The 21,565-nt window shown below is 36.2% G+C and overlaps 1 protein-coding gene across 1 annotated transcript in view; it reads left to right on the top strand.

Annotated features, from left to right (window-relative positions):
* The window catches only part of MALRD1 (MAM and LDL receptor class A domain containing 1), a 794,572-nt gene that overhangs the window by 356,973 nt on the left and 416,034 nt on the right, over positions 1-21,565 (top strand). Inside the window, exons 26-27 of the mRNA XM_047066301.1 lie at positions 17,351-17,598; positions 21,182-21,473. Of these exons, the coding sequence (XP_046922257.1) occupies positions 17,351-17,598; positions 21,182-21,473 (540 nt within the window). The remainder of the gene's footprint in view (positions 1-17,350; positions 17,599-21,181; positions 21,474-21,565) is intronic.

A 21,565-nucleotide genomic window follows, 5' to 3' on the forward strand; every position in this document is an offset into this window, starting at 1 on the left:
TCCTGGTGTCATAGAAGACAAGGAAAGTTATAATTCTGAAAGGAAAAAGTGGGTAACATTACCAAAGATGCAAACATCAAATAAGTACTGAAAAATCTCTATTAGATTTAATAATAAGTGGGTAAGGCAATCACCAAGTGTCATTTTCAGAAAGTGATAGAAATATGGGTTTGGAAATTACTGTTAACATGCAGTGGTTTTAAATCTATTCCCCACCTGCAGTCATTCTGGATGATACCTATCTCATCCATTTACATTTAAACTGAAAAGTAGGATTTGCCACTTATTGATATTAAAATTCCATTATCAAAGTTTCTACCAATCATTGAGCCTATCCAAACTCATATAATCAGTGTAAACAGACAATCTAGTTGAATGGTTATATACCTTCCCCATATCTTCATTCTATCATCAATCAATATATTCCAGTTATATTAAGGAATAATTGACTCACATCATTTTTATAAGTTTAGTGTGTACAGTATGATGGTTTTATTTACATGTATTGTGAAATGATACCACAACAGTTTCAGCTAACATATATTTTATTGTATTGAAATGTTTATTTTTGAGACAGTAGGAAAGGAAGAGGGAGTGGGGGGAGGGGCAGATAGAGGGAGACAGAGGATCTGAAGCAGGCTTTATGCTGACAGCAGAGAGCTCAATGTGAGGCTTGAACTCCTGAACAGTGACATCATGACCTGAGCTGAAGTTGGATGCTTAACCGACTGAGCCACCCAGGCGCTCCTGTTTTGATATCTTTTGATGTCAATATGCTTTAACAACTTTTCATTTTCTCTTGTGTTTTTACCACAGAATTTTGTTTGTGGTTACCATAGGGCTTACATAAAATTTCTTAAATTTTAGCACCTTATTTTAAACTGAAAACAACTTTTATGTTAGTAAATTTTACACTTTTGATCCCCCCCCAAACTTTTTTAAAATGTTTATTTATTTTTGAGAGAGCTAGAGAGAACAAGCAGGGGATGGGCAGAGAGAGAGAGGGAGAGAGGGAATCCAGGGCAGAGCCCAGTGCAGGGCTCAGCCCACCAACTATGAGATCATGCCTTGAGCCAAAATCAAGAGTTGAATGCTCAGCCAGCTGAGCCACACAGGTGCCCCCTCCCCTTACATTTTAAAATCACTTATTTCATAATTTATATGTTTTAAAAATATTATGAAAGGAATAACATATTATGGTAGTTATCATGATTTCATTATATTTTTTAAACTTCTAAACTAGAATTGTAAATGAATTATGCATCATTATTAGCATATTGCATAATCTAACTATAATTACATAGTTAACATCACCAGTGAGATTCACCATTTATGTTTTGTGTTTTTGTTATTAATTAGCTTTCTTTTACTTCCACTCAACTCCCTTTAACGTTTCTTGTAAAGCAGGTCTGGTGTCAATATACTCCATCACATTTTGTTTGTTTGGGAAAATCTTTGTCCCTCCTTCATTTCTGAAGGACAGATTTGCTGGGTATACAATTCTTTGTTGACAGTTATTATTATATTTTTTCCAAAACGTTAACATATGTTATCCCATTCTCTCCTGGCCTGAATAGTTTGTGTTGAGAAATACACCAAAGTCTTATGTAGATTCCCTTGTTTGTAGCTTTTCTGTATTCTCTTACTGCTCTTAAAATTTTTTCTTTGTGTTTGACTTCTGAAAATTATAATTAAACTGTGTCTCAGTCTTGCCCTATTAAGGTCCAACTTATTCACAGTCCTTTGGGTGTTATGAGTCTGGATGATCATTTCTCTTCCAGGCCTGGGGAGTTTTCAGCCATTAATGCTTTAAATATACGTTCTGGTTTTTTTCTTTATCTTCTTTTTCTGGAATTCCCATACTGTACATACTGTTTCTTTTCAATGTGTTCCATATTTCCATAGACTTCCATCACTCTTTTTCATTTTTTTCTTCTTTCTCTTTTGACTGAATAATTTCTACTGTCTTATTCTCCAGGTTGCTGATTCTTTCTTCTGAATGGTTGAATATATTTGAAACTCTAAATTGAATTGTTCAATTCAGTTATTGTATTTTTCAACTATAGAATTTGTGTGTGTGAGAGACGGCTGTTCTTTCTCCATTGAACACCTCATTTTTTTTCACGCATTGTTCTCCAAATCTTGTTTAGTTATTGCCTGTGTTTTTGTATAGTTCATTAAACTTTCTTAAAGAATACAGAACATAATGTAGGATTAAGTGGAAAATTTTAATACACCTAACCAAAAAATAAGCCTGATTAGATGAAAAGGATCTGTCAAAAATTAACTGTTTGTAAAAACTATAACACATTTCTAAGGAGCATGACATAACTCAAATTTGCTATAATGTGCCATCTACAATTTCAGCCTATAACTAAAAAGAAAAAAATTACACATGTCAAGAAACAGGAAAATTAACATACATTTGAGAGAACAAAAATAGTCAATAGAAATTGAACCTAAGTGGGGCGCCTGGGTGGCTCAGTCGGTTAAACGGCCGACTTCGACTCAGGTCGTGATCTCGCGGTCCGTGAGTTCGAGCCCCGCATCAGGCTCTGTGCTGACACCTCAGAGCCTGGAGCCTGTTTCAGATTCTGTGTCTTCCTCTCTCTGACCCTCCCCCGTTCATGCTCTGTCTCTGTCTCAAAAATAAATAAACGTTAAAAAAATTAAAAAAAAAAGAAATTGAACCTAACATAATGGAAAACTTAGATTTAATAAACAAGAGATTTAAAGCAGGTATTACAAATGTCTTTGAAGATTTAAATAAGAATATAGCCATAATGAACAAACAGATTTGGAGGACCTCAGTGGAGAAATGAAAATGAAGAATGAGGAGAAGAAAAAGAGGGTGAGGAAGAAGGAAGAGGAGGAGGTAAAGGAAAAAGGAAGAATACTAAAATAAAGAAACAAAGGGAACTTCTAGGGTTAAAAAGTGCATTATCTAAAATAAAATTTGCTGGATGGACTTAAAGTCATACAGAGACAACAGAAGAAAGATCATTGAACTTGAAGACAGTTCTAATTAGAAGTTATCTAATTAAGAAGAGAAAAAAAGAAAATAAACTGATCAATGCCTTAGTGATCTACACAACTCCATCATAAATTCTTATGTACATGTACATGAAACAACACAAGGGAATGAGGAAAAATGAGGCAGCAAAATATTTGAACAAATAATTATCAAAATCTTTCCAAATTTGTGGAAAACATCACCTTAAAATGATTAGGATGATCAAGACAACATAAATGAAAATTGGTACATCTTGGTACCTCCTAATTCACTGATAAAAATTTATTTTAAATGAAGAGGATATCTTGGAAGACACCAGAAAAATAATTCATATATAATCTAACAATCCTATGATTGAAAGCTTCTCATCAGAAAAACAAAAAAGGCCTAATTATATTGGAAGAATGAATTTAAATACTCAAATGGGGGAAGAGGAAAGGACGTACCAACATAGAGTTTTGTATCTACAGAAAATATCCTTCAATAATGAAGGCATAGTGAAGACATTTTTAAATAAATGAACAGCAAGAGATATCAGCATTCATTGTAAAGATGTTAAAGGACGTGTTTATGGCTAAAAGTTTCAGATTGAAAACTTGAATCTTCAGAAAGAAATGAAGAAAAATATAAATAATAATTATGTGGGTGAATATACAAGACCACATTTTCTCTTTTCCTAACTTCTTTAAGAGGTATGTGACTTTTCTAAATAAAACATACATATTTTGTAGCTTTTATATTCCAGTGCAGATAAATATGACAAAAATTGCTCAAGGAACAGGAAGTGAGTGGAATTAAAATGTACCAAGGTTTTTAAATTTTGTATGAAGAACAGTATGAACTCTAGATAGTGATGGTAAAGTATGCACATGCAATCACTCGACCAACACTAAACTGTAAAGAGATACAGATAAAAACCAAATAGAAGAATTAAAATGGAGAATGAAGAATTAAAATTAAAAACACAGGAGAAATAGAATAATAAAAAACAAATGTAAAAATATTTTTAAATACAAAAATATAATAAAATGAAAGATAAATCTTTCTATAACATTAATTATATCAAATGCAACTAGTCTAATCATACCAATTAAAGTGTAAACATTTCTGATTGGTTAAAAAAGCATGATACAACTATTTGCTAAATATTTTTCTAACCTTTACTTTCAAACTACCACTGAATTTATATTTGAAATGGTTCTGGGGGTGCCTGGGTGGCTCAGTCAGTAAGCGTCTGACTTGATTTTGGCTCAGGTCAGAATCTCATGGTTCATGGGATTGAATCCTGCATTGGGCTCTGTGCTGGCAGTGCAGAGCCTGCTTGGGATTCTCTCTCTCCTCTCTCTGCCCATCCCTTCCCCACTCTCTCTCAGAGATTTATTATGAGAACAAATAAAATGAATGAATGAATTAAATAAATAAATAAATAGTCCTGTTACAAATAGTGAATATAATACATACAGAGTATCCAAATTGATACACGAGTTTTGAAACATTACAAATAGTAAAAGGAAAATTGTATTATCATAAAGTAATTATCAAGTTATGTCAGAAATGTGCATGTATAATAGTTTCAAAATGCATGAAATAAAATATGAAAAAATTAACATAAAAATAGAAATACTCACAAGTATAGTGATATCACAATCGTAATCTCTGTCAATCTTATAACTATGAAAAATATTCACTGTTAACACGAATACCACAGATATAATCATGGGTCCTTCTCAGTATATCATATCAGGAGTTAGGATATTGATATGTCCCAGTATTCTTGATGTTTACTTTGAACACCTGCTACTAGAACTTCCAGGACAGTTGTTGAATAAAACGGGTGCTTTTGGACTACCTTACCCTATTTCCAGTCTTAGGGTGAAATTATTCAATATTTCACATTTAAATATGACATGACCTGTATGTTTTTCACACGTCACTTTTTTCAGTTTGAGGGAGCTCCCTTCTATAGCTTGTTTACATCAAGTTTTGCATTAAGAAGTCTTGAATTTTATCAGTGCCTTTCCTGCATCTAGATGAAGACATCATATGATATTTTTTCCTTTTGTGTTAAAGTGATGAATTACATTATTTGTTTTTTGAGCAGTAAGTCAAACACTTTCTTGATAAAATGTATTGTTAAAGATTTTGCACCTATGTTTGTGGGCGATATTGGTCTCTAAATTTCTCTTCTGGTAGTTGATTGTCTGGCTTTGGTATTGGTATTATACTGGCTTCATAAAGAGAGTTGAGAAGAGTTCTCTTTTCCTTATGTCCTGAGAGTTTGTGTCAGTTGGTACCATTTCATCGTTAAATGTTTGGTAGATTTTACCCATCAAGCCATCTGAAATGAAAGTTGGGCTTGTGGAAAAAGTTTTATTTTGAGTTCAATTTTGTTAATAGAGTGTCATTTAGATTTGTTTTAGTTTTAAGGTGTTTTTACAGGTATTTTTCTCATTTCTTCCAAGTTGTTGATTTTTTAGAATAAATTTATTATTCCTAATGGTTTTTCCTTTCTATTATTTAAATATCAATAGGCTTTCTGGTACTGTGCTACCCTTACAATGTTTCTTTAAATATGAGTTTATATAAAAATAAAAATTTATAAGAAATGAAATAATATTAAGAAACTGAGAAAAAAAGAAAAAAAGAAACTCAAGAGAAAGAGGTACTAGTTTGGAAGACAAAAAATTCAAATCATAAATAGAGAAGTATGTTATTTTTTAAAGTAGACAAATGATAAAACACCAAAGTTTAGTTTTATTTTATTTATTTTTTTTTCAGCGTTTATTCATTCTTGGGACAGAGAGAGACAGAGCATGAACGGGGGAGGGGCAGAGAGAGAGGGAGACACAGAATCGGAAACAGGCTCCAGGCTCTGAGCCATCAGCCCAGAGCCTGACGCGGGGCTCGAACTCACGGACCGCGAGATCGTGACCTGGCTGAAGTTGGACGCTTAACCGACTGCGCCACCCAGGCGCCCCTAAAGTTTAGTTTTAAAAAGGAAGAAAACATTTAAATAATGTAGTCTTGTTAAAGGGGAATTAATAACCATGTAGGGGAATTAATAACCATGTAGAGACCAATAACTCTGTGAAAGTTTGAAGATGTCAATGAAATAGTTAATTTTCTATGAGAAAAATGACCAAAATTAACTAATGAAGCAGAAAACCTCAACAGACTATTAACTATCAAATAAAGTTATCAACAAACGTCCTTCAATTTTGTCTCTCGAGATAGATACTACTGAGTTCTATCACATTTTAATGACCTGATAATGGCCAAAGAAGCTATTCTAACCATATAAAATGACTAAATTTATTTTATGAAGCTAATATATCACTGATAATGAAGCCTCCAAAAATTAGAAAAGTTAAGAAAACTATAGTTCAAACTGCCTGTGAATATAAATGTAGAAGAACTTAAAATGCTAGCAAACCAGATTCAGCAACAGAATCATTATATCATACTCTTTGAGGTGATGGTGTTACCCTATTTAAAGGAAGTACTGAAAATATCACAACTGATATGAATGTGAAGGAACGAATGGAAGTATTTTCATTCAAATCAAGGTTATATCAAGAGTACTTACTATTGATGTTATTATTTAATATTCTTGTTCTGGTTCTAGTCAGTATGTAAGGCATAAAATAAAATATAGTAACACTAAATCGTAATAATTTTCTAAAGATATGATTATATATCTCAAAAGCCCAAGAGAATAACATAAAACAATGTAAACATTCCAGCCCTGTATAGTGGCTCCCCAAACTCATGTCCACCAAAGACCTGTGAATGTGACCTTAGTTGGAAGCAGGGTCTTTGCAGATGTACTGAGTTAAAATGAGTTCATGCTAGATTAAAATAAGCCCTGACCCAGTGACTGGCATTCTTTTAAGAGGAAGGAAATTTGGACATAGGCAGCCAGAGGGAAGATGGGGGAAGATGGTGTGGGAACACACAGGGAAGAATGCCATGTGATTGGAGGGAGGTATGTACAAACCAAGCCAAGGGATGCTCACATTGCTGGTAAGCAAGAAATGCAAAGAGACAAGGAAGGGCCATCAGGGAGATCATGGTACTGTAGACACATTGATATCCGACTTCTAACCTTAGCAACTTTGAGGGAATAAATCTTGGTTGTTTAAAGCTGCCCTTTTTGTTGTACTTTATTATGCGAGTGCTAAGAAACTAATGCATTCCCTAAGGTCACACGGCCAAGAAGTTACCCCATTTAGAACTGGAAACTAATTTCTCAAATTATGCCTTTTTTTCTTTTTTCTTTTAATAATAGTATTTGTAAAACTTGTCCTGTGCATCACCACGGTAGCAATCGACATGATATTCTTGGTTCTATTAAACAAATAAGTAAAAAAAAAAAAAGAAAAAAAAGTACATAGCCTCCTTAGATAAGTTAAAAATATTTTTTTTATATAAAGAAATAGTTTCCATACTGTGGGAATTCTTAGAGTTAGTGTGTTAATAATATACTAGTGTGTTTTTAAATCTCCCAAAGAGGGATATAATTTATAGGATTCATCATACTCATTTGACTGCAGAAACTTCTTCCTTTGGATGGCAAATTGGCATCTGCAGGACATTCATATTTAAATATTTATTTATTTATTTATTTATTTATTTTGAGAGAGAGAGAGATAGAGAGAGAGAAGGGGAGGGGCAGAGAAAGAGTGAGACAGAGAACCCAAAGCAGGCTCTGTGCTGTCAGCACAGAGCCTGACGTGGGGCTCAAACTCACAAACTGAATCATGAGATTATGACCTGAGCCAAAGCCAGATGTTTAACTGACTGAGCCACCCAGGTGCCCGAGGACATTCATATCTAGATGAACAAAGAATTGATAAACTATGCCATGCTATCTCAAGAAAAATCAAGCCAAAGTGGATAACCGCCATATTTTCATGGCTGCCTACCTATAGACAAAGAGATCCCTTCAAGAATTTCCTCATAGACACATTTTCTTATCCTGTAGTAGTTGTCATTTTTTTTTTTTTTTGGTGAAGCCTTCACCCTGGAGTGCTGTATACCACAGTATAAAGGGGAGTAGTAGTGGGGCGCCTGGGTGGCGCACTTGGTTAAGCGTCCGACTTCAGCCAGGTCACGATCTCGCGGTCCGTGAGTTCGAGCCCCGCATCAGGCTCTGGGCTGATGGCTCAGAGCCTGGAGCCGGTTTCCGATTCTGTGTCTCCCTCTCTCTCTGCCCCTCCCCCGTTCATGCTCTGTCTCTCTCTGTCCCAAAAATAAATAAACAGTTGAAAAAAAATTAAAAGGGGAGTAGTAGTACAGGGCTCCATCATGTCATTATTCAACTCAGAGCCCTGCTACTTACAGTGTGATACTTTGCCTAGGATCATACTCTGAACTTCAGCTTTCTCATCAAGCAAAAGAAGAATAACGACTATTATATTCAGATTTTGTGGGACTTAAATAACATAAATAAGGAGAATGCTTAGCACCCAACACACATGGTCAATGCACGGTAGCCCCCCTTCCAGTCAGTGTTTTTATCTTCCTAAATGTGCTTTACTTATAGCATATGCTCAATAAATTTATATTAAGTCAATAATTGAATAGAATGGTGAGAACTTAATTTTAGGAATTCACTAGTTGGGTCTTAAAAAGAATTAGGTTATGGTCTTCCAAAATTAAGAATTTTTTTTAATGAAACCGATACTTCATGCTCCTGAAGATAGTGATAGATGGAAGAATGATAGCATTTAAATTTTTTTTTAATTTTTTTTTTTCAACGTTTATTTATTTTTGGGACAGAGAGAGACAGAGCATGAACGGGGGAGGGGCAGAGAGAGAGGGAGACACAGAATCGGAAACAGGCTCCAGGCTCTGAGCCATCAGCCCAGAGCCTGACGCGGGGCTCGAACTCATGGACCGTGAGATCGCGACCTGGCTGAAGTCGGACGCTTAACCGACTGCGCCGCCCAGGCGCCCCAAGAATGATGGCATTTAGAAAGGTAGAAACTGGTTTGATTGATGATACAGCTGTAGACAAAGGTGGTCATTTTCTTCTTGATGGCACACCTGCCTGGCACTGGCATTAATTGCTCCATGAAATGACAGGAATTGGCATCTTCACAGAAGACTATTTGCTGCTTTCCTCACTTGGCATCCATGGGAAATTGTGGAATATGAAATTATAAGTTATTCCTTCTCACCACAGTGATGTGAAATCCAAACTACTTAGGCTTGCTTATTGTATTTTCCCCACTGATAGACCTTTCCAAGGAAACACATCCTCAAAACTATAGTAAATTTCAAAAGAAATACAGAATTTAAATGATAGAGATTCATGTAGCAGCATTTGTATGATTTTAAAAACAGAACAGATCTGTTTTTCAACAGCACACATTATTTTTTATACAAGTGGCCTTTCTAGATGCTGGTCTGTATGGCAATCTAGTCTTCATGGGCTGCTAAATTTTCCAATACAAGGTCAACTGAATTATCACTTCATTTTATAATGCTTAAGATAACTATTCAGATTCTAAACATGATGCTGAATATTTTTACCTCCCAGATCTCTGAAAAGATACCTAGGAGAACTTTAGTATTCTGAGCTAACAGACTCTATACAGTCTATTCTCAGAAAGAGTAAATTACCGAAATCAGTTTCAAATGTAACTTTATTTTATTTCTTTTTTATAATTTATTTATTTATTTTGAGAGGGACAGAGACAGCACAAGTGGGGGAGGGGCAGAGAATGAGGAGAGACAGAGAATCCCAAGCGCATTCCATACCATCAGCACAGAGCCCGACATGGGGGCTTGAACCCACGAAACTGAGATCATGACATGAATTGCTCAACCAACTGAGCCACCCAGGTGCCCCTCAAATACAATTTTAAAGTTGAATCAGCAATTGGATTGTAAATGCCATCTTGTTCATTTGGTGACAGAATTATGGCAGAAAATTCTGTATCCTTGAAAATACTAGAAATCAGTGTTAGCCTGGCTGTTAAACCATTTTTAAAAGCACATTAGTCTTGATGCCTTTTAACTTTATTAATTTTTAATTATCTCAAAAACTGAAAACGATATTTTCATTGTTTGGCAAGTGTTTTTTTTCTTTTTCCTGGAAGTTGTGATAAAGTTAACTTTAAAAATTTTTTTTTAATGTTTATTTTTGAGAGAGAGAGAGAGAGAGAGAGAGAGAGAGAGAGAGAGAGAGAGAGCTGGGGAGGGGCAAAGAGAGAGACACAGAATCCAAAGCAGGTTCCAGGCTCTGAGCTGTCAGCACAGAGCCCAATGTGGGACTTGAACTCATGAAGTGTGAGATCATGACCTGAGTTGAAGTCAGATGCTTAAGTGACTGAGCCACCCAGGTACCCCAAGTTAACTTTCATCTTAGTGGTCTTTACACTCCAAAATGGTACTGAAATAATGACAAAGCCCATGTGTTTTAAAATTTTCCACCTTATTAGGTACAAATAACATAGAAGGTATTTTGTGTATTTCATTTATTCTGACCTATGCTAATTGTAAGAATAGGTCCATAAAGACATAATTTTGATGCCTAGCATAATTGGAAATTCTTAAAGAGTTTTTTATTATAGAATAGTGTAGGGGGTGCCTGGGTGGCTCAGTCAGCTAAGTGACTGACTCTTGATTTTGGCTCACGTTATGATCTCAGGGCCTGTGAGATCAAGCCCAGGGTCTGGCTCTGTGCTGGCAGTGCGGAAACTGCTTGGGACTTTCTGTCTCCTTCTCTCTCTGTCCCTCTCCCGCTTGTGTGCATGCACTCTCTAAATAAATAAACATTAAAAAAAGAGAAGAAAAAGAATAGTGTAGAATCTTTGTCCCAGAATGGCTGTGGCTTCAGCTGGGATGTGCACCTGCTTTCCTTTGGCATGTGCACTTAAGAGCACAGGTCCCTGAGAGCTTTGTTGCCAGAATCATTCCTACTCTCATTTATGTTAAATTTCCGGAGATTTTTTGGGTACTTGTTCAAATAAGCTTTCTTTTTCAAAAAATTTTATTTTTTAATGTTTATTTATTTCTGAGAGACAGAGAAAGCACGAGCAGGGGAGGGGCAGACAGAGAGAGGAAGACACAGAATCTGAAGCAGGCTCCAGGCTCTGAGTTGTCAGCACAGAGCCCAACACCAGGCTCGAACCTGCGAACCCTGAGATCATGACCTGAGCTGAAATTGGATGCTTAACGGGCTGAGCCATCAGGCGCCCCAAATAAGCTTTTTTTTAAAGAGATAAATCTTTATATAAAATACTTATTGACGTGTTACAAATTGGGTTCTTGAGTATTTTTAGTTTTTGGGTACCATCTCACCTATAATTATGGTTTTCAAGATTTTCATTTTCAGTTTAATATTTAGGGAGAACTTAATAAAGAATTACTATTATCAAAGAATTCTGAATAGTTCATTTTATTACGTATGATCAAATGAATCACTCATGGGCTGTGTGCTGCATCATGCATATACATTTAAAAATAAAGAACATGGAAAGTATCCTGAATATAATTTTATAAGATACAAACTCTTAGTAGCAGAATTTTATAAGATACAAACTCTTAGTAGCAGAATGCTCAGTTTTACAACATCTTCACTTACATTATTAGCTTTCTAATTTACCAGCAAAATTATAGGAAGGTGTTTGTGTAATTCCTATTGTCCAGCTTGGTGTATGATGAGCTTGCAACTCACGGCTCTCTTCTCACAAGGCAAAGCCTGAACAGACCGAAAGAGCAACAACTCTTATTCAATCCATAAAAGAGGGGAGGACACAGAGCAAATTGCTGTCCCAAGATCAGAGAGAGGCAAGTGAACACAGGGAGTCACATATTATCAGACCTGGCACTCAGGAGAAGAATCCACTAAAGGAACCCGCACCTGGGTAGGAAAAGGTGAAATGATGCTGATGAAGTTCTGGCGTTGCCGTGTGGACAAGCCTGAGCGAAAACCTTCAGGAAACCCCCTTCTAGGGATACCTTATAAGGTGTGGCTCAGTTGGTTGAGCGTCCGACTCTTGATACCAGTTCAGGTCATGATCTCATGGTTTGTGGGATTGAGGCCCATGTCAGGCTCTGTACTGAGCTTGGGGCATGCTGAATATTCTCTCTCCCTCTGCTCCTCTCCCCTGCTCATGCACAGTCTTTCACTCTCTCTCTCAAATATATATACATACATATACATATATATACATATATATACAAATGTATGTGTGTATATATATGTGTGTGTGTGTGTGTGTATATATATATATATATATATATATATATATATATATAGGACACAACTCTGTTGTTCCTAACAAGGTCTTCCCTCAGATAATGAAATATCTGAGGTCTTCCCTCAGATAATGAAATTCTAAACTGCCAGGGTATTATCAGAGCCTAACTTACTTTGTGGAAGGGAAATCTCCAGTGCTACACCTTTCTAGTTATACTGTTCCATGTAAGGGGGAGAAAAAAATCTGAGAAACACTTGTGAATTTCATAGTCCAGAGGTATAGGTTCATTGAACGACTGAGAACTAATAACAGAATCATAGAATATCCCTTTTCCCCACATTAAAGGGCTATTTAAAGCAGTTTCTTTTACCCAATATATCATGTCCAGCTATTAAGAAAATATCTCAAGGCATATACTGAAAGGCAAAAAACAGACAAAACAAAAAAACTATAATTTGAAGAGACAGAAGAAGCATCAGAAAGAGACATGGCAGGGGTGTTGGAATTATCAGACCAGGAATTTAAAACTATATGCTAAGTCCTCTAGTGGATAAAAGAACATGCAATAAAAGGTGGGCAATATAAACAGAGAGATGGAGATCTTAAGAAAGAATCGGAAAGAAATCCTAGCAATCAAAAACACTGTGACACCATACATGAAAATGAACTCAAAATGGATGAAAGACCTAAATGTGAGACAGGAAACCATCAAAATCCTACAGGAGAAGTCAGGCAGCAACATCTTTGACCTCGGCCACAGCAACTTCTTACTTGACATGTCTCTGAAGGCAAGGGAAAAAAAGCAAAAATGAAGTGTTGGGACCTCATCAAGATAAAAAGCTTCTGTACAGCAAAGGAAACAATCATCAAAACTAAAAGGCAACAGACTGAATGGGAGAAGGTATTTGCAAATGACATATCAGATAAAAGATTAGTATCCAAAATCTATAAAGAACTTACCAAACTCAACACCTGAAAAACAAATAATCCAGTGAAGAAATGGGCAGAAGACATGAGTAGACACTTTTCCGAAGAAGACATCCAGATGGCTAACAGACACATGAAAAGATGCTCAATGTCACTCATTATCAGGGAAATACAAATCAAAGCCATGATGAGATACCACCTCACACCTGTCAGAATGGCTAAAATTATCAACTCAGGAAACAACAAAAGTTGGAGAGGATTTGGAGAAAGGGAAACCCTATTGCACTGTTGGTGGGAATGCCAACTGGTGCAGCCACTCTGGAAAACAATATGGAAGTTCCTCATAAAATTAAAAATAGAACTAACCCTACGGCCCAGCAATTATACTGCTAGGAATTTATCCAAAGGATACAGAAATGCTGTTTTGAAAGGGCACATGCACCCCAATGTTTTTAGCAGTAGTATCAACAATAGCCAAATTATGGAAAGAGCCCACATGTCCATTAACTGATGATGAATGGATTAAGATGTGGTCAAAATATTACAATGGAATACTACTTGGCAATGAAAAAAATGAAATCTTTCCATTTGCAACAACATGGATGGAACTAGTGTATTATGCTAAGCGAAATAAGTCAGAGGAAGATAAATATATAATTTTACTCAGATGTGTAATTTAAGAAACAGAAGGTCATAGGGGGAGGGAAGGAAAAACAAGATAAAAACAGAGAGGGAGGCAAACTGCAAGAGACATTTAAATCTAGAGAACAAACTGAGGGCTGCTGGGGCGGGGGAGGCACTGGGTGATGGGCGTTAAGGAGGGCACTTGTTGGGATGAGCATTTGGTGTTATATGTAAGTGATGAATCACTGGGCCCTACTTCAGAAGCCAAGTTAACTCTATGTTAACTAACTTGAGAATAAAAAAAAAAATCATCTGATCCAGTAACAAAAATAAAGAAATAAAATAAAATAAAGGGGACAAAAACCCCCACTGTGACAAAAGTGAAGGATGGCTTTGGTGGGCTTATTAGCCCGGACACAGTGGAGGAATACCTGAGCTAGAGGCCATCACAGTAGAAACCTCAAAAACTGAAAAGTGGAGAGAACAAAGACTGAGAACACACAACAGAATATCCAAGGACTTTACAACAAAAGGTGTAATGTGCTTAGTGGGAGTATCACATGGAGAAGAAAGAGAGAAAGGAACAGAAGAAATATTTGAAAGAATAATGACTGAGAATTTCCCCAAATTAATGTTGGGTGCGAAACCACAGATCCAGATGCGCAGAAACCATGAAGCAGGATAAATACCAAAAAACCCCCACAACACCCCCCGCAAATAAAACACAACAACTACACCTAGGTATATCATTTTCAAGCCACAGAAAATCAAAGTAAAATCCTGAGAGAAGTCCGAAGGATAAGACACTTTAACTATAGAGGGACAAAGGTAAGGATTACACTTGATGTCTCAGAAATTATGCAAGTAAAAAGAAAGAGTGAAATATTTAAGATGTTGTGTGTGTGTGTGTGGGGGGGAACAACAATAACAACAAATTACCAACCTAGATTTCGTATTCTGAAATTTTCCTTTGAAAGTGAAGAGTCAACAAAAATTTTCTCAGACAAACACAGACTGAGGGAATTTTTTTTTTTTTTGCCAGAAAACCTTCTTTGTTTTTAGAGGATGGAAAAACGGTATAGATTAGAAACCCAGATTTGCATAAGGGAAAGAAAGCTTTGGAGAGTGAAGGTAAAATAAAAGCTTTTAAGAGTAACCAAGGGTAAATAAAGGTATTACATAATAGTAAAGGATTCATTCCCCAAGGAGGCATGACAATCCCTAATGTGTATGAACCTGACAATAGAATGTCAAACAACATGAGACAAAAACCTAACGGAATTGCAAGGAGAATCGATGGGCTCACTATTGTAGTTGGAGGTTTCCACCCTCATGTATCAGAAATGGATAGATCCAGCAGGCAGAAAATCAATAAGGTCATAGTCGAACTCAATAATTCTTGCTATCCTGGAAGTGGAAGAAAAGACTTAAGCAATGTTAGTAATGAAATAATTTTAAGAACCTGGGAGATAGTTGCTATTTTGTGCAAATTAACATTTTTAATTTCTGCAGCTTATTATCATAAATTCCAATTAATACACTCTTTACCTTTCTGTTGCACAATTTTCTCATCTCTAAAATAAGGATTATGTTTTAAAAACAATTGCAATGATTAATAACTTTTGCTTTAGGCAGCAGTTTCCAAGCCAAGCTGTATTGAGTAGAACAAGAAACTTCCTAAATTCTCTACCAGGGCCCGAGGAGCAAAGATGAGAAGAGAGAAGAAATAAATTACATTGATCAAATAGGTGTTTGGGGGAAGAAATGTGTGTGTAATGCTAAAGTATCTTCTTATTGATTTTGAGACTGGGAACCAGATTTGTAGAGAAATAGACTTGTACAAGCCATGGAAATAGCTTTCTGTAGGAAACTAAAATTGTGTGTGCACGCACATGTGTGTTTGTGCATACGTGTGTGTGTGTGTGCACATACATTTTTTTTTTTGTAGTCAAAAAGACTTTTCTGAGAATTTTGAATTTTTGGGAAGTTTGTTATAAAATATCAGAAGGTTGTAAAGCACATGCCTAAATAGGATCAAAGATCACTATAAAACTTGTTTCATTATTTTTTTAACCAAGCTGGCAACAAGGGATTCCAAACGCAAAAGCATTGGCTTGTCTCGCTCTTAGCAAAACTTGGCTCCTTTTATTCTGCTAAGTTTTAACTGTTTCATGTAATTAAAGAACTGATAAAGACAAAACGGAAACTTTACTTACAGTTTCTTATTAAGAGCAGAGAAGTAATCCAAGAAACCTATTTAGCAGAGAGAAAGCCAGATCTCAGTTTTATAGCAGTGTACTTTAAAAATTCATTTATTCTGGGGTGCCTGAGTGGCTCAGCTGGTTTAGCATCCCAATCTTGATTTCATCTCAGTTCATGATATCAACGGCATGGGGTTAAGGCCTTTGTTGAGTCCACATTGGGCCCTGCGTTGGGCTCCGCACTGAGTGTGGAGTCTCTCTCTCTTTCATTCTAATCCTCTTCCCTTCTCTCTCTCTCTCTAAAATAAAAAACTAAAATAAAATAAAGTTCATTTATTCCAATTATTGTCCATTCTAACCTTGGATACATTTTTTTCCAAAGATTCCCCTTCACAAACGTTTCACAAGTTTCAATTCAGATTTTATTGTAAGCCTTCTCTATTTAAAGAACTAGTCTCATTTTAAGACAAAATTACTCTTTCCCCTTAACAAAAATATATTTCATTGCTTATGCCTTTCTTATGCATCTTACTTTCCGAAATACATAGTGCTTCCCTTATCCATTCTAGAATTTTAATTACACTTACCAGAATTTTAACTCTTAGAAACCTTAGTTCCCAAGAAAAACTAAGTAGTAACCAATTGTGAGCTGCCCTACTCCTGTGTCTCCCCAAGCCTTTCTGGATAATCAGCTTTTATTCTATCTGAATTTATTCGTTGAATTCATGTTGTACCTGGTGCAAATTGCCAGCAAAAATAACTTAAGATAATGGTTTATTTTGTCTCAGGACATTTTCATGGGTAGTTGTTAAGAACTTGAGGGTGGATGGGCACCCGGATGGATCAGTTAAGCGTCTGACTTCTGCTCAGGTCATGATGATCTCAAGGTTTGTCAGTTTGAGCCCTGCATTGGGGTTTGTGCTGATAGCCTAGAACCTGCTTCAGATTCTGTGTCTCCCTCTCTCTCTCTCTGCTCTCCCCCTGCTTGCACTCTGTCTCTCTCAAAAATAGGTAGACATTAAAAAAAAATTTAAAAAAAGAACAAGTGGGCTGAAAGATAAAAAAAGGTTTATAGACTGTTAAATAGCTTTCAAAATCTTTGGTAACCTAAAACTTTGAAGTTTTGCTCAGTTAAATGGTAAATTGGGGTGAATTCATTGGATATGTAAGTCTTTTCCAAATAAGATAAAATGCTGAAACATCAATTACTAAACATGGGTTTAAAATAGTCTCTTTTAATGCTAGTGTCAGGATAATATTCTTAGGTATTGAATATTACATGATGTGTCAAGATCACTATAATTTGCATTGTATGTCCTAAAGTCAGCTAATTTCCTTTTTCTCTCTACCATAAATTGGGAAATGTTTTCCAGGTACCTCCAGTGGGCACTGTGATTTTGAATTTGACCTTTGTTCCTGGGAGCAGGAACAGGATGATGACTTTGACTGGAATCTGAAAGCTAGCAGCATCCCTGCTGCAGGCACGGAACCAGCTGCTGATCACACCTTCCGGAACTCCTCTGGTCATTACATCTTTATAAAGAGCTTGTTCCCTCAGCAGCCCATGAGAGCAGCCAGAATCTCAAGCCCAGTCATAAGTAGAAGAAGCAAAAACTGCAAGGTATGGAAAAAAAAATGAAGCAAAACAAATACTGTAAGCGACTGCTGATAGAGCTAATACAGAAAAATGGAATGGCCAGGACCAGGCAAAAGCCGACTTTAAATTTACTCAACCTGGGATATGTATGGGAAGGAGAAAGTGAAGTAAGGAGAAAAGGGAAGGATGGTTAGAACTGTGGGAAGAATTTATCATATCAATCAACTCCATAGATATTCTAATTTCGGAAACCACTGGGAAGCTTCATGGTTATTATCCGTCACTATGGATAGTAGAAAAGTAAAATCAAGTTGCTTCCACTCAAGGAATTTAGTACTTATTGGGCATATGAGAATTCTGTCATCGGAAAATTCAACAACAAGTAGTAGATAGTTACATATTTCCAAGAATGAGTATCAGAAGTAGTTGGAGCTACTATAAAATGGTTGAAGAGTCTTTATGGAAAAGGAAAGGCTAAAATTGTCCCTTAAAAAGGGAGAATTTCTGTAGGCAAGAAGAAAAGATGGTTTGGCCACTATCCTATGGAAACTTAAGGAAATCATTTGTACTATTAAAATTATAAATAGGATTGTATGGTTCTTCAGGACAAGCAGCCTCCTACGATGAGTGTGTATTTTCAGGTCCTCTACTTTTTCTTTATTGATTGGTTGTTTTTAATTTCATGAAGGATTTGAGCCAGCTGAGTTAGGAACTAAACTTAGCTTTACATACAATGTAAATGAAACATTCAGAGGTGACTTCTCAAGAATCTTGCTTACAAGAGAATGGTACATGAATAAATGTGCCATTTATTTATACTTACAATGAGAAATGTGATCTCCATAAGATCTGGACACATGTATTCTGACTGGTGTGTTCTCCAGTGTCTGAACACTGAAAGGAAAGCAGATTACGTCTAGAAAGTTGATCAAAGAATCGGGCTGGGAGACAATAATGTGATTTAATCTTTGTTGTCTTCAAATTATAATATTCTTGTGTACCTGACTCCACAATAGTGAGAGCCCTACCCCTTGGAAGGCGTTGTTTTTAGCCTTTGCTCAAAGGCTCCCCACATTGCCTGCACCCATTACAGATGCTTGCCCCTCTGTTTTGTGCTGATCAGCCTTCTCTTCGTACCATTGTCATGGTCTTAATAGAAGTTAAGTCTTTAGCTTGTATTGGAAGTTTTTCTGTCTCAAGTTGATTTTATAGTTTAACTCTCGGGGGGTAAACCTCATTTCTCTTATCTCTACAGGCGCATTTGATAGAATTTTCTGCAAGAGAGTGACATGATCAGATCAGAGTTGTAGAGAGATAACTCAGCAGTCTCGAGCAGATGTAACAAATCATACAGAATAACATTAAACTTTATGTAATTAGTTTGGCCAAAGAAAATGAGTTTTAATCAAATACATTTCTTGTTTGTTTTTGTTGTTTTCCAAATTACTTGGTATTTTCTCAAAAATCAAACCCAAACACACCAGATTTTATATGCCTACTCTTTATCTATAAATCTCTCTTTCTATACCCGTAGATACTCTGAAATTTGCAAATGTGCTTTAGTCTTAGAAAGCTAATTAAAAATTAAGCATAAACCATATAGAATTCTAGCTTAACCTCTCAACTTTTCTATTTAGACTTTGTCTGAAAATGCTGAAAAAGATTTGTTTTTCATACTGTAGCAAATAAGGATTTCATCCATCTCTCTCTTTCCCTGGTCCTGGAAGTGTAGTCCCCACTGTTTTAAACATCTGTGTGAGAATAATGAAATATGCCTAGAAGAAATGTCAAAAAATTAATGATGAATGGTTCATTTTATGAATATTTATGATATAGATTGAATACAAAGAAGTGAGGAAAGGTCATGCTGGGAATGATTGTGTCTCTCATATAAAAAATATGTACATCGGGTAAGCAGAGTGACCTCCTGGATTTTCATGAAAATCCTTTCTGTTGCTTGACCTTGTGGAATACCTTCAAGCAGAAAAAAAGTCAAATTGAAGATTTTTCTTCCTTTTGAGGGATAGGTAGTGGGAGGGATGAGACAGATTGAGGAGGGAAGAGATGCAGACCTTTGAGTAACTCTGAAATTTCTAGTGAAAGAGCCTCGTCAGAAGAATTTGGTGCTTAGAAGACTTTTATTCCCTCTCGGTGCCCTGAAACTAGACTATGTTGTTGTCAAACGTTTTCTATAGAAATGGAGGTGTTTTTATGCTTGTTTGCATGTTAACCAGATGGGATCATTCAACAAATGTCCTCAAAAAGGTAGGGAAGTGTTTACTGTGACATGAAACATAGACCTCAGATTTGTTGTTCAAATCAGACAGAACAAGGCAGAGCACTAGAAAGACCATCTCTGTGACAGCAGGGGCTCCACGTAGCCGTGTGTGATGCCCGTCATGCATTTCTTCTGGGGCTGGTTGTTCCTGGTCAAGAGGTTGTCCTTGGGCCCCTTATGTTTCTTACCCAGTCGAGTCACAGAACCCAGATTTCATGGGTCCTCTCCCAGAGCATGTCATAATGGTCACAGAGCTCGTGTTGGAAAGGTCTATCAACAGAAGAAACAATTTTGGATCCTAGAAGAACACCATCAACTAGGAGATCTGAGTAGAGTCACTTGCACATGGCTTGCCTATGTTAAATTGATGCTTTTTGAAGTATGCATTGCATATATTATTTAATCATATACTTTACCCTTTAAGCACATTCATTTTTTTCTTTCTCTAGAGAATAACATCGCTGACTGCTAGTGTTCAGAAATGTCTTTTTCCTGTGTGGAGATCACTCATCTTTGCTGTGTTCCCTCATTCATACAAATGACAAGACAAAAGCTTTAAAATGCTCTGAGTTCTTATTGTTTCTAACCGGCACTGTTTTTTTCTCCTAGAATTTCTCCCTGAATTTTCCCTTTAGTGTAACTGTTAGTAAAAATCTGGTGAACTCCACCTTTGAAACACTGAAATGTTAATCCTTGGAAATATTTCTGTTAATTTTTCTTGGGGGGAAGTGCCCAAGGTTGCTATCCTAGATCATGTTCCTAGCATTTCAACTAAATTTGGATAGTTGCTGTTTGGTGGTTTTGTGGTATATGGTGGAGCCCTAAAGATCTTGTGGAACTAAAAAATGTGTTCCAAGTACAAGAATATATTAGAATAAGCAACAGAATACTCTACTCTTTCAAAGAAAATGATTTAAGATTTATGAGACTGGAAATGTTCTTCTTTAGTTCCTGCTATTGCTTAATCATGAAAAGTCTTTAAATGATGGATCAATTTTTAATGATATTTTATTCCTTTGACAGTGGAGTTTAAGAGTTTATTGAGGAATTATGCATTTAGAAGTCAGAGAAAGAAAATAAAATCTGCTCATTTTTTTTCTCACCTAAATTTCTATTTGATTCTGACTACACTGTCTCCCATGTATTATAGCTTAGGATTTAAGGTGGGCCTAACCTCACTCAGTATTAGAGTACTCACAGAACATTAGGATATGCAGATCTCGTGTTCCTTTGACTCTGTTAATGACGGAGAGAACAATATGATATACTTGAAAGTAAAATGGAATCAATTGTACTATTTATATATAATATTCCTGTTTTTGGTTACAGATAATTTTTCATTATCACATGTATGGAAGTGGCATTGGGGCACTCACCTTGAGCCAGGTGTCCATCTCAAACCAAACGAAGGTCCTACTTAACCTCACTGTAGAACAGGGCAATTTCTGGCAGCGGAAAGAAATATCACTGTCTGGCGATGAGGACTTCCAACTCAAATTTGAAGGTAGAGTTGGGGAAGGACACCATGGTGATATTGCCCTGGATGACATTGTGCTTACAAAGAGTTGTCTGCCATCCCATTGGTCCATGAAAGAAGAACCAGCAGCACCTCTCCCAACAGGTACATTTTAAGTTGTGACTGTTTGGTATTTTCACAGAATAGAAGGTGGGAAGGAAGGAAAGAAATGGAAAAGAAATGATATAAACACCTAG

This window comes from Lynx rufus, unplaced genomic scaffold, assembly GCF_022079265.1.
Source record: "Lynx rufus isolate CCGP_SWC_20201006 ecotype Redwood Valley unplaced genomic scaffold, mLynRuf1.p SCAF_7, whole genome shotgun sequence".
NCBI lineage: Eukaryota > Metazoa > Chordata > Mammalia > Carnivora > Felidae > Lynx > Lynx rufus.